General features: G+C 31.4%; 1 protein-coding gene across 1 annotated transcript; it reads left to right on the top strand.

The window, feature by feature from the left end:
• Positions 1 to 514: 514 nt before the first annotated feature.
• LOC137918991 (pickpocket protein 28-like) lies at positions 515 to 11,658 on the top strand. Its single transcript, XM_068761950.1, has 14 exons — positions 515 to 540; positions 2,278 to 2,445; positions 3,560 to 3,689; positions 4,888 to 5,009; positions 6,278 to 6,383; positions 6,462 to 6,616; positions 7,282 to 7,393; positions 8,086 to 8,178; positions 8,263 to 8,402; positions 8,865 to 8,995; positions 9,082 to 9,141; positions 9,528 to 9,738; positions 10,845 to 11,018; positions 11,544 to 11,658. Exons 1-14 carry the CDS (start codon positions 515 to 517, stop codon positions 11,656 to 11,658), a joined length of 1,743 nt encoding a protein of 580 aa, XP_068618051.1.
• Positions 11,659 to 12,557: the final 899 nt, after the last annotated feature.

The raw sequence follows: 12,557 nt of genomic DNA, 5'->3' as shown, positions 1-12,557 counted from the left end.
TCCAAAAACGAACAAAAGTAAACGTTGACGTGGGGATTAGCAAATTAAATTTGCAATTGGCAGGCATTTTGCTATTCAGTTGAGATGGCAATCTTTGGGTTCTGAAATGAAAACCACGGATCTGCAAGCGCAACGTGAGACAGGGTGGACAGACGGGCTTTTTACGATAATTGAAAGACGCTAAATGCAAGCTGCTTCTAAACGGTCTTATTGGAAATCTATGGAGAAGCCAGCAGTTGACGCCCTAAGTCTTTATGATGAATTCATTGCTTTTAAGTTATATGGACATTGTCTTAAATTTTAATAAAAAATAATAATTTTAATCATTACGAATGTGTAAAATATGTGTTAAGATTAATTGTGATTTTAAGTATACAGTGATAAGTACACGTAATAACATAAACCAAAGGGATTTTTAATAAACTATTCAAATTATACAGCAGCATAAAAATTACGACCATGCAGCGTTTCGTTAAATTCGGTAGTGACGTATTGAATTTACTTAAAATCAATAATGCACCAGTACCGGCATTATGAAAGGTGAATGAACTCTTTTTTTTTGTTTGTTAAGATCATCAATTGCTCAAACCAAAATATCGTGTCATTGTTAAAACATGAAATGCAATAATCTGTATAGTATTGTCATATTATAATAATAAAAATTCCTTAACCGTTACGTGCAAACAGTTATACTTATTATGTTTTAATTACAATACCGCTGATGCCTGTAAATATTATTGCTCATGAATCAGAAGTTCCTGGTTCATTGTCAATCGTCATTTATGTGTTCATACATAATTGAAATAAGTTACTAACTATTAACACATTCGTTTAATTAATATATATTAATCATCATCCTGTCGGCTATTAGAAACCCATAACAAGGCATAAGTATCCTCCAAAGATCGCTATAAGGACCGTTCTCGCGCTACTCACATGCAACGACTTCTCGCAATCTTGACTATGTTGTTGGTTCACCTATGCCGCGTTTAGCGGTTCGTGGTCGCCCCTCGAAAACCTTTCAGCCCTAAAAGCAGTCGGTTGCACAAGCCATGTGACCCGTCCACTGTCACTTCAGAAGAGCAATAATCCAAGCTTCTTCGGTGATCTAGGTTCTTCCACAAATATCCTCATTTACCGTTCGATCTCGCAGCGAAGTTTCAAACACAGCTGTTTTCTTACAAGCATTATAATATCTCTCTTTCTAATAATATTATTTTAATTTTCCTATAATCTACATTTATAAAATAAACATCACAAGAATTTAGAAATGGTTCATGCCAAACAACACTAAACACAATCTTAAGTCGTATTTCCTAATCAATTTGACTAATGACGTACTTAAATGAATATATTCTTGAATTCTAGTGTCACTTCAAACAGAAGTAGGCAAACCTCCTACCACACTAAACAGTGTTCTCCACTTTTGCTATTACTAGCGTACCTTACTACATACTATTGTACTTAAGTACGTTTTAAAATATTGTTTATTTTCTATGTCAACTCAATAGCGTAAATATAATCCCTTTTTTCACTTGTTATCTACAATCTGAAAATTTTATCTCTGTTTCTTAATCCTATTAAATAAATGAAACAAAATAAATTAAATTTTGTTCAATATTACTATATAAAAAGGAAAAGAATTGCTTATGTTTACGTTGTGAGAGTTGAAGTCCTTGATTTCCACCGTTAGCATCTTATAAAGTAACGTTGTTATTAATACTTTAGTAAGGTCGAGCTGTCTAGACTGCAAAATCAAATAATTTCTAGAATTTTCATGGTACAATTGATGAATGATATTAATCTGTATTGTTACCGCATTGTTTCGTGTACTTTTGTTAAATGAAAGTAAATCATTGTTTAATTATATAACATATATTTAATGCGATGATGTTATATTATGATCTAATTGACTTTTTTCACTATAAATGGGTTCGTTAATGTATTATTAGGCTCAGTTAGCCCGCATTTCTTTCATAGTCGATTTCGTGTAGATTTGTGTTGGATTTATCAACGGTTAAAATATTACATCGCTGCTGTTCATGTAACCATTCTATTCTTTAGATGACGTCAAAGTAAATAGCAGCTCATTATTTTTACATCTTTATACAACAACTAACCAATTGGCAAGTGATTATAATATATTTCCTCGTGTATATCATTCAAATTCCAAATTTTTGCTGCCAAAAATGCCAAGAATTGTCTAAAAAATAATCTAAAAAATGCAAAATAATATGACAGTTATATTTTTAATAAAAAATAAAATAAATTTTCCAGATCAGGCAGCGTTGAGATACAAAGCAGCGTCTCAGAATGTCGTGAATCAATTGGTTTAAAAAATAGACCTCGCAATGGTTTTAAGGAATACCTTATAGACTACACCCTTAATACTAATTTACACGGTCTTAAGTATATCGGCGGAAAAGAGCAGACATACGTTGAAAAGTTAGTAATATATCGATTACACAATATCTAAATCTAAAATTCGCGTTTCTTTATTTAACAGTGTGTTAATAGTTTTAAGTGATATTACTTGATATCATAAGTAATCTATGTCATCATTGTCACATCAGCCGACAAACACCCACAGCAAGGCATAGGCCTCCCGCAAAGGCCGCCATGTTTACAGGTATTGTAATCTATGTATAATGTAGTAATATTTAAGTATTAAGTGCGCAACTAAGTTCTCGTTTTTTATTTTTATAAAAGTTCAACGTAGTTGTGCAAATTACTGACTAATTGCATATACTACTTTTTATTATTTTTCTGGGAGAGCTTGAATACCGTTTCAATAAAAGTATTCGTCTTTTGAAGCTATCAAGCTATATTTCGGTATTTTCATATGAGTGGAACTGTTGAACTGCCACACCATGTGTTATCGAACGAAACAAGTAATAATATGGCGAGACGCGTAGGACTTCCCATTAGGGGGTTTGGTAACGAGTTGGGCAACATGAGGTCGAGCGTTATCATGCGATAGAACCTCTTTTTTGTGGCTTTGCTCTTATCAACGCCGTGTGCTCAGTGTGATGGTTTCGCTTAGTTTCAACATTTCACATTAAATAATACTCACCTGGTTCCGCCTAAAGTATATGGTTGGCCGAGCTAAAAACGTAGAAGCATGACCGAGCAGTTCCCATGATATTCTTTTACTGAATTGATATAATGATCAAATTTTCATCAATCGTTACTATGTTATGTTTTTTTACTATATTTCTAAGCTTATTTCTTGACGTTTTAGATATGTCAAAATCTACCAATACTAACTGCAGAATCTATTGACAAATAGCGAAAATTTAGCAGTGTATACGCTATTTAGTATTTTAATTTAAATACTAAATGGAATGTAATGTTATTTCGTTAAAAATAATAACATTTTTATTGTGCTATTATATTCCCTTATTATATAATCACTTTTAATTTAACTTTTGTCAATCGTCTACATACGAGTTCATTTAGAAACGTAATAGCAAGCTATATTTCTTTACGCAAGGTACGATTTTTATATATTGTATTATATTATTAAGTTGTAATTAAATTTTTAAATTTTCATTTTCAGGTTTTTTTGGTTTTTTATGTTTACTTGTTGTGTGATACTAAGTGCTGGTATCGTAAGTAAAGCGTGGACTAAATGGTATGATACTCCTGCTATTATTCACTTTCAAGAAAATTCCACGCCACTTTGGAAGGTATTAATTAAAAATATTATTACGGTGTTGTAATGTCTTGTTAACTACGGCAAACCGATATTTAGACGACTATTTATGGTTATTATTTCACTTTTTATAAACGAGAAATAATATTTCATTAAACAAGGGTTAAATAGGAGTATAATGGAAAAAATAACCTAACCTTCATTAACATTTTCAGTGAAAACCAAAATATCTTTTTGGTAATTTGAATACCGAACGCCCTTTGATATTATGTTTGAAATCTGTAGAGGAATAACATTAGCAAAGAGTTCTTAACAAGAAAAAAATGCTTACGCTCTTCTGTTTCCGGCCTTCCCAGGCACCCTTAAATCTGAATGTTAAACACGTTTTGAGTGACAGCTCAAACCAAGGTCTCCAGAGGACTTTGCGCAAGGTCACTTCCCAGACCGCGTTTGCCCAAATGATTTAAGAGCTCGGAGTCTTAACCTAATAATATTATAAAATATTACGTACCGGACCTAGCAAAGCTTTCTAAGGGAGTTCTCGAACTTTGTTATCTATTTGTACCAACGCTAACGCTTTTTAAATGGAGAATGTCGGTTGTAGAAGTTCTCAACATTATTTAATAATAACAACTTACCATGTTAAGTTTTAAACCACTGAAGTATCGTCGAATTGGAATGTTATGTGTTGTGTGTGTTTATCGATAGTGAAAAGAAGATATTATTCCAGTTATGAAAGTATAGTGTTTAATAAATTTACTGGGATAACGAACTGAAAATAAAGTATATATGAATGATTATTTGAATTTAAAATTGTTCCTATAGTGCTGTCGAAACCGCTGTACTACGCCTCAGTAAAGCACTTGGAGGTGAGGGCCAAATAATAAATGTGCGGTAAAGGCTGGCTGACGGAACGGAGACCTCTTCTTATCCCGTCGCGCCTTGCATATTCTTAAGGCGCGATATAGCGATTTCAGTAACACTATAATACCAAATTTAAATGAGTAAGATTATTCGGATATTACGTAAAATTAAATAAGATTTTTTCTAAAGTAGGCAATGGTTTTTAAGAGTTAACGTATAGATTAATGCACAAGTATTTTACAATTATAATTTATATAATATAAATAAGTTATCATACTTACTAATTTATATAATATAAATATTATCATACTTACGTTATCATACTTAACTTACGTTTTTTTAAAAAGTTAAACTGCTTTTTTTTTCAGATTCCCTTCCCTGCTGTAACCGTATGTTATGAAACTAAATCACTACCGACACGGTTCAATTACACAAAATATTATCACCTCTACAAAAATAATATTACGTACATGGAAATGACAGAGCACGAGTATGTAACTTAATTCTTACGCAATGTCTGTATAATCTAATTTAATCCATGATTTTGATTCAAAGATTTTAAAAACTTTACAGAAATGCAGATTAGTTATATAAAGAATGAAAGGAACGAATGTATAACTCATTTGTCACAAAAAAATTTATACACTAATTTCCAGTCACCCTATTTGAATTGATCACTTTGAAATATGTTTATTTTTTTTTCTACTGCATTACTACAGGACAATAACTTCACAGCACTGTTTGACTAGTTCGACAATATATTTATACACTATTTGTAATTTCTGATTCCCAAAAATAAACATTTATTTTTGGGTAGGGAGTAGCATGCATTAATTGACAGCAAATGCATTACATTCGCACCTTTAAAGTTTTAGATTTATAACCAATCAGATTGTAGATAAGAATATTGGACTCATACTTCATTACCGAAATAGGTTAATCAAAAGGACTCCCATAGCCATATGCTGTAACATAAGTGACTTTTTAAATATAAACATAAAATGTGTTTGACATATAACTTTTTAATCTTTAATGACTTCAGCTTAGCAGATATATAACGTTTTACCGCCCATTTCATTCACCAACAATATTTGAACACGTTACGAAAATAGCATATGAAAAATTTTGCACAACGATTACTTGGCTAAACTAGATACCGTATGAAGTTGTAAATTAATTCCTCGAGCCATTTTAAAAGCTTGTCGTCTATATAATGACTCATGTATTTCCATTTAGATCTAGGACGATTACGTATTAGTACCAGAATGTATGTCGTCAAGGTTATATCTATTTCAAAAAGGACACAATAATATTAAATAACAAATGGCGGGCGCCAACAGAAAACTTTCTTTAATTACCTTGTCTATACATAAATTTAATTTCGAAACATCTTTGTTTAAATAGGCATTTACGCGCATTTTAGAATAGTCATAAGTTAAGAAGTAAACTTGCTGAAATACTGATCTGCTGAGAAGAGCCGGCCAGAAACTCATCAGTTGTTTTTAAATGAAATTTAGCGATATTTTGTATGTACGTTATAATATTTACCATGTAAATGAGGCAACAACCCAAGTTCAAAACAACCAGAAAGTAAAAACTCTTAAATGATATAATTAGATTTGTTTAATAATACTTAATTTACAACTAAAATCCGTATGCGTCCCATTGAGCATTTGTTGACTTTTTCAAGATGAAATTTAGCCGGAAAAACAAACCATATTTTATTGTAAGAGAGGAATAGAGGGTTTTTTTTTTTAGACGGAACATGTTTGAAGACCTCAGTTTGATATGTCACGAACGGTTGGCACCAGCAAATGGTCGAAAATTCTCTAACAGCAAAGCAACAGTCGAAAATTTAAAACAGGTAAATTAAAACAAGCATTTTAAATAATATGTATTTCATATAAAGAATTTTTAAAATTGACATTATATTCATTTGTAGGTTGTCCCAAATATAAATGAATTTTTCTTGGGTTGCAAGTGGAAAGACGTCCCTAGACACACCTGCTCTGAAACGTTTTCATCGATATTAACAGACGATGGTTTCTGTTACACTTTTAATATAATGGTCGCAGAAGAACTATTTAGAATGGAGAAGTATTATTTGGTTCTTTACTATTTTTTATTAGAAAAGAAAATACATGTCAAATCTAGTAAAAGTAATCTTTATGACGAAATAATATTTTGTATGTTATATATTTTATTTTAAAATATACCCAAAATTTTAATTTAGAGATATTAACGCCACATCAAGTGACTAGACGCCTCCTAATTATATAACTCCTGAATTCTTTTTTAGCGATCTTGAAAGATAATAAGGCTATAATTAATTTAACATACCATTGATTGTTTTTGTTTTGTTTTATTATCTTTTAGTGAACGGTTTGATACTGTTTTCAGTTTTATTCTGTAAATAGCGGTCATATATAACAAAGTATGATTATGATCAGGGCTGTGTACGCTTACAATAGGCAAACATGTTTAATTTTGTACTTTGTTTAATTAAACTAATGTAAACTTGTGTTATGTATTGCTGTTAGCATGCCTATTTGAAATAAATAAATCTACATAATATATACAATATCTGCTACCAATGGGATGATTTTGTAATTTAAAATAATAGCTGGTCCGGGTAAGTCGATTGTTGAATAGAAATCTGAAATCATACAGAAAAGTAAATACCCAACGTAGCATTAACGTGATTTGTAATTAATTTTTATGTCCTTATAACTTTCCAAAGGTTAATTTTAATTTGTTTTTAGTTTACACAAGGAGTATAGATATTTAGAAAATATAAATACTAGTCAAAAGTGGTCTTTGCAAGGGGGATATCGTCCAACGGCACCATTAGAAACTTACCCACACAGAGGCTTAGTATGTACCTAAAAATTTTTTTACTATAAATTTTTTTGCCTATTTTTAATTTATATTATTTAATTTCGCGTAATAAACTTTTATTTTTTATTTGAAACACCGCGGTAAAAAATTTCGTAATCTTTTAATTTTTCTGTCTTCTCTAAATTTTTAAACTTCTAAAAGTTCTTATTACACAATAGACTTCAATTTTTAATAATTTGACTCTAAATTTTAATTTCCAAAATACTTATGCGAACTAATCAAAGTAACCTAAGAAAACGACCACAACTACACGCACCAGCTGCATCTACAAACTACAGGCGCAACTTTTTTTCTCTTTTCTGCATACGTGTCTTAAAAGCTTATAACGATTTACAATTACACTTGGATATTGATCTATTTAACATCAACGCACGTTAAATTAGAAATACCCTAAGTAGGGAATATTTTTGTGATGATGGGAGATAGGCAATAGGTGCGACAATGTAGCACGGATTGGCATGGTTCATTAGTTTTGCTGTGTCTTTTTTTTCTCTGTTTTTTGTATGTTTACCATCAACTAATATAAACGCTAATGATACCATATAAGTGTAAGCTTGTAATCAGCAACTGTCATAAGCAATTGTCGTATTTTAAAATTTGTTATTAGTCTGTAAGCTTTCTGTAAAATAAAGTAAATTAATAAATAAATCATTATAGCTATATTTTAGGGTTACGGAATGAAAGCCGGTTTGACATTTATATTACGAAGCAAAGACAAGGATTTGGATTACATATGCAAAGGTCCTGTGCAAGGCTTTAAGGTATTTCTTTGGAACTATTTCTATTAAAGGTTAAAAAGATTACTAGGTATCCATATTGTTTTAAAAATAAATAATTGTTTTTAGATATTGTTACACAACCCTGCCGAATTGCCACGAATGTCGCAACTATATTTGAGGCTGCCCTTGTCGCACGAAGTTATTTTAGCGGTCAAACCAAAAATGACCTCTACTTCAGATGGCTTGAAACCTTATCATCCCTCTATGCAAGTTTTAATTAAAAATATGTATATTTAAGAAGAGCGATTCATATCTTTCATTATTTACATCTTTATTTCTTACAGGATAAACTTTTTACCAGTGATTGGTTAGTTGTAAAATGTGGTGGAGGTATAGCTTCTGTTAGCAAAAACTTTTAAAACGTTTACACCTCCTTCAAATCAACCTGTATAAAGTGATCGTTCTGGAATATGTTGCATTAATTTTTATTTAGTGGAGTCAGCAGGGACAGATAGTAAACAATAACTAATTTTAATATGTAGAAATATCAATTTTGTAAACGTTTTTTCTTACTGTATTGTCATAACGTTATTTATTATTTATAAAACCATTCGTTTTCGGACAGGGTATACCCTCAAGCGAATGATGCTATACACTCACCCTTTTATAGCTTTTACACCTATAGCCAATCACTCTGTATACATTAATTACATTTAATTCGATTATAGACGACAATGCTACTTACCAAGAGAGCGCTACCTTCGCTACTTTAAAGTTTACACCCAAGCAAATTGTGAAATAGAATGCTTGACGAATTTTACGTACGCTCGATGTGGGTGCGTCCATTTCGGCATGCCGCGTGAGTTGATTTATAAGCATGCAATACTACATTGTGCATTGTGCAACCTATTACGACTTAGCTAATCCATTTTTAAATTATTTTAGACGGCCCCTGTATGTCAGTATGCAATGCGGGTAGTGTTGCCTGTATGAAAAAGGCTCAGAGTAAGTATTTATTTTTAATATTATGGAATTAACGGTGACACATTCCTTAAAACACTTCTTTTCTGTGACTTGACTACTCTTAGGCTCTGAAACTTGTTATTGTAACCAGCAGTTGATTTGGTATATTGTAAAAATATTTCGTCCAAAAGATTAATATTATAATAATTATAAAAACAATAGTATTTAACTGCTACTCATACATACCACAGTGTCGGAGCTCTATGCAATAAAGGCCACGTTCTATAAAGCCGGTACAGAGCCAATCTTTGCTATAAATTATTAATAACATTAAAAGTTTTTTTACATGCCCAATGTACCAAATCAAGCCAAGTATAATATCAAGTTCTGTGAACGCTTAAAGTATGAAATGAAAAATTTTCTTACAGTCGACCTGCTTACTGTAAATATACAAGTTCAACTAGAAAAAGAATTGGTTGAAGAAGAAACAGTAGAAGAGGCGCGTAAAGTTGTTTCTCGATGTAAATGCCTGCCAGCTTGTACATCTCTTGAATACGAAGTCGAGACATCACAAGCGGAATATAATTGGAGAGATTTATTTACAGCATACAATATACCTAATGACGATGAAATGCTAGAGTAAGTTGTATGTTTTAAAAAAACTCGTGATACTTAAGTTTATTTCAGAAGAAATATTATATATGAAAAGTGAGTTGAATATTTTAATTTTCAATTCATCTATGTGACCCTTAGTTTCCAAAAAAATTACTGCAAAGAATAAAAATAAACTTGATAAGGTAATGAAACTTTATATTCACTGTCATTACTTCGGCTCTAGAATATATACTGCCAGATCTGAGCCTACCTCATAGATTTCTAAGAGGACAGTAAGCGGCCTGCAATCCACGTCTTCCGACGATCTTAACAAGGTATCTTGTACATCTTGTGAGTGGACATACAAACCTGCGCCCTTTCATGGCCTTCACCATAATATCCAAGCGGCCATCTATTCAGTGCGTTATGTGGCTGTATGCAAGCTACGTCGATAACTTTCGTTCTTATCAGGATTTCCTCATTCTTAATTCGATCACATAGGCAACACCATAGCACTCTTCATAGCTCGTTGAGCGACTATGAGTTTATCAAAAGGCCCGAAGTTGGAGACCACATATTAGTGCCATAAGTCATTTCTAGTAACACCAATATCGCCGAGGACATTTTTCTTAAGGCACTAAGGGATATTGAACTATAAAATATTTAGTAGCTGCGAATACGAGTTGATATAATCGCATAACCTTTAAAAATACATGCCATACGTCGTTACTAAACAAAGGAATTAAAGCGAATACATTGACGCGATATAAAATTAGCAGTCATAGTCATCTGTCACTGGCAGCATATAACATATGTTCCATGATATGTGCTACATTTTTAAATAAGAAATAAAATCAATTGGGCGACTCAAACTGCCTTAAAATTGATACATTTCTTTACCGTTGCGTTCTACATTTTTTGCTTCAATTATTGTTTGAAAGTAATACATTATCCTTGGTGTATTCCGCTCTAAAAATATTGTCAGAACAAAGTTCAATATGATCTCATGTCTCAAGGTAACGAAAGCAAATGCTGTGCGCTAAATTATTGACTTAGAATTCCTTGCTTAGTATTCAATTCATGACAAATTGTAAATAATTATTTGAAATTTCACTATGGTGTATATATAATTGATATAACAAATATTTCAGTCAAAAATTTACACGTGTTGTCATTTTCTTCAAAGAAGCTCTGGTCACCACTTCTCTGAGATCCAAACTCTACGACTTAACGGACTTACTGGCAACTTGCGGCGGTCTACTCGGGCTGTTTTTGGGTTTTTCAGTACTAAGTCTTGCTGAAATATTATACTTTCTCACTTTAAGGTAAATAAATCTGAGCTTCTTAAATTTATATAATAATATCTACAATAACCTAATCACAACAAATATTTAATTGATTGAAAAATAGACAGTTTACATTGAATCTCTAAGGAAATTGCGAAACATGAATCACTTTTAGTTTAAATAGATAATAACTTTAAACAGACGAAACTGTATTTTTTAACTTTTATTTTCATACTAAAATGAACTTATTAATACTATAGTTATTGTTAATAATAACTTATATTTAAAGCAAACGTCAATTAATGCTATATTCGATTCCTACATTTAAGTAAAGCTGTTCTATAATAAAACGTTCAATTAATTTGAAATCCACATTCAGAACGTTCAACTTTGTATGTTTTCAAAAGATGTCTGTAAAAGACTTTGACTTGAATTGAATAATCTTACAATCAGCCTTGGTTGAATGAGGCACGCAGCCCTCTTTGAGATGTTTGAATTTCACCAAAAGTAATATCACAAGGCAAATAGTAATTACATAAAGATTATTTGTATTTTTCATTTCAGAATCTGCTGTACTATTTGGCGTAAGAAAAAAATAAAGAATGGTAAACTTGACAAAAATAATGCACACTATATATCGAGTCCGAAACCGGTTGTTTTGAAAGATAATAATTATTGATTTTCAAAATGCCATTATTTTTTTAACATGACTTAAGCATATTATGAACATCAATAATAAATGACTTTGGTAAACTTTACTGTTTGTTTTATTTATGAATCCAACGCCAGTCTTAGTCCTAAATGAGAGTCAGTGCGAAAGTTGTCAAAATAGAAATGATCTTTGCTTCGAATTATCTATTACTTATTCGCTTGGCGGAATTAATGCAGCGGAATTTAACGGCACTTTTTTAAGCGCGTTAAAGAAATGATGTAGCAATGGTTTTAACGGACGTCGAAAATAGTAAATAAATGAAAAGATCTGTTTACACGTAGCCACTTTCTATTGACTCTCTTGGGCTAATTTACAAACTAACATATAATAACTTACTAAATTAACATTGTAATGCACTATTTTTGGTAGAGAATTACCGTTATGATGTACCATTACAATTATAACAAAGGACGACGCTACGTATTAAAGTCAAATCTCCCGGGAACGTATGTTTAACTAAAACCATGCCACATAATAATTAGAAATTAAAAGTGGGCGACTAAAATGCCGTTACCGTGACACGACTCTTTCGCATACTTTTTTGAAATACAAAATTTACATATAAGACCTTCATAATAGCAGCACATTTCTTTTTCTATATCACACAAATTGACGATTCGAAAGTGCGTGTTAGTGTGTACTTGATAAAAGACCCTTTAAATTTTAATATCAAGTTAGATAGAAATACAAATCAGCAATCACCTGTGTTAATTTAACTGTGTCTTTACGTAAAAACTGTAAATTAAAACAATTTTATTCCGTAGTCATTAATTGCAATACATGAAACCTTTCGTATGTAATCAGTCATATACATTTCACAAAAACAAAGGAACTTGTAATTGTTAATCAACTGAAAACGTATAGCG

Source organism: Battus philenor, unplaced genomic scaffold (assembly GCF_028537555.1).
Source record: "Battus philenor isolate CCGP_79_NKW_IND1 unplaced genomic scaffold, ilBatPhil1.0.hap1 SCAF_15, whole genome shotgun sequence".
In the NCBI taxonomy this organism is placed as follows: Eukaryota; Metazoa; Arthropoda; class Insecta; order Lepidoptera; family Papilionidae; genus Battus; species Battus philenor.
The sequence above is the reverse complement of the archived record's forward strand: the minus strand, read 5'-3'. Positions and strand labels throughout refer to the sequence as shown.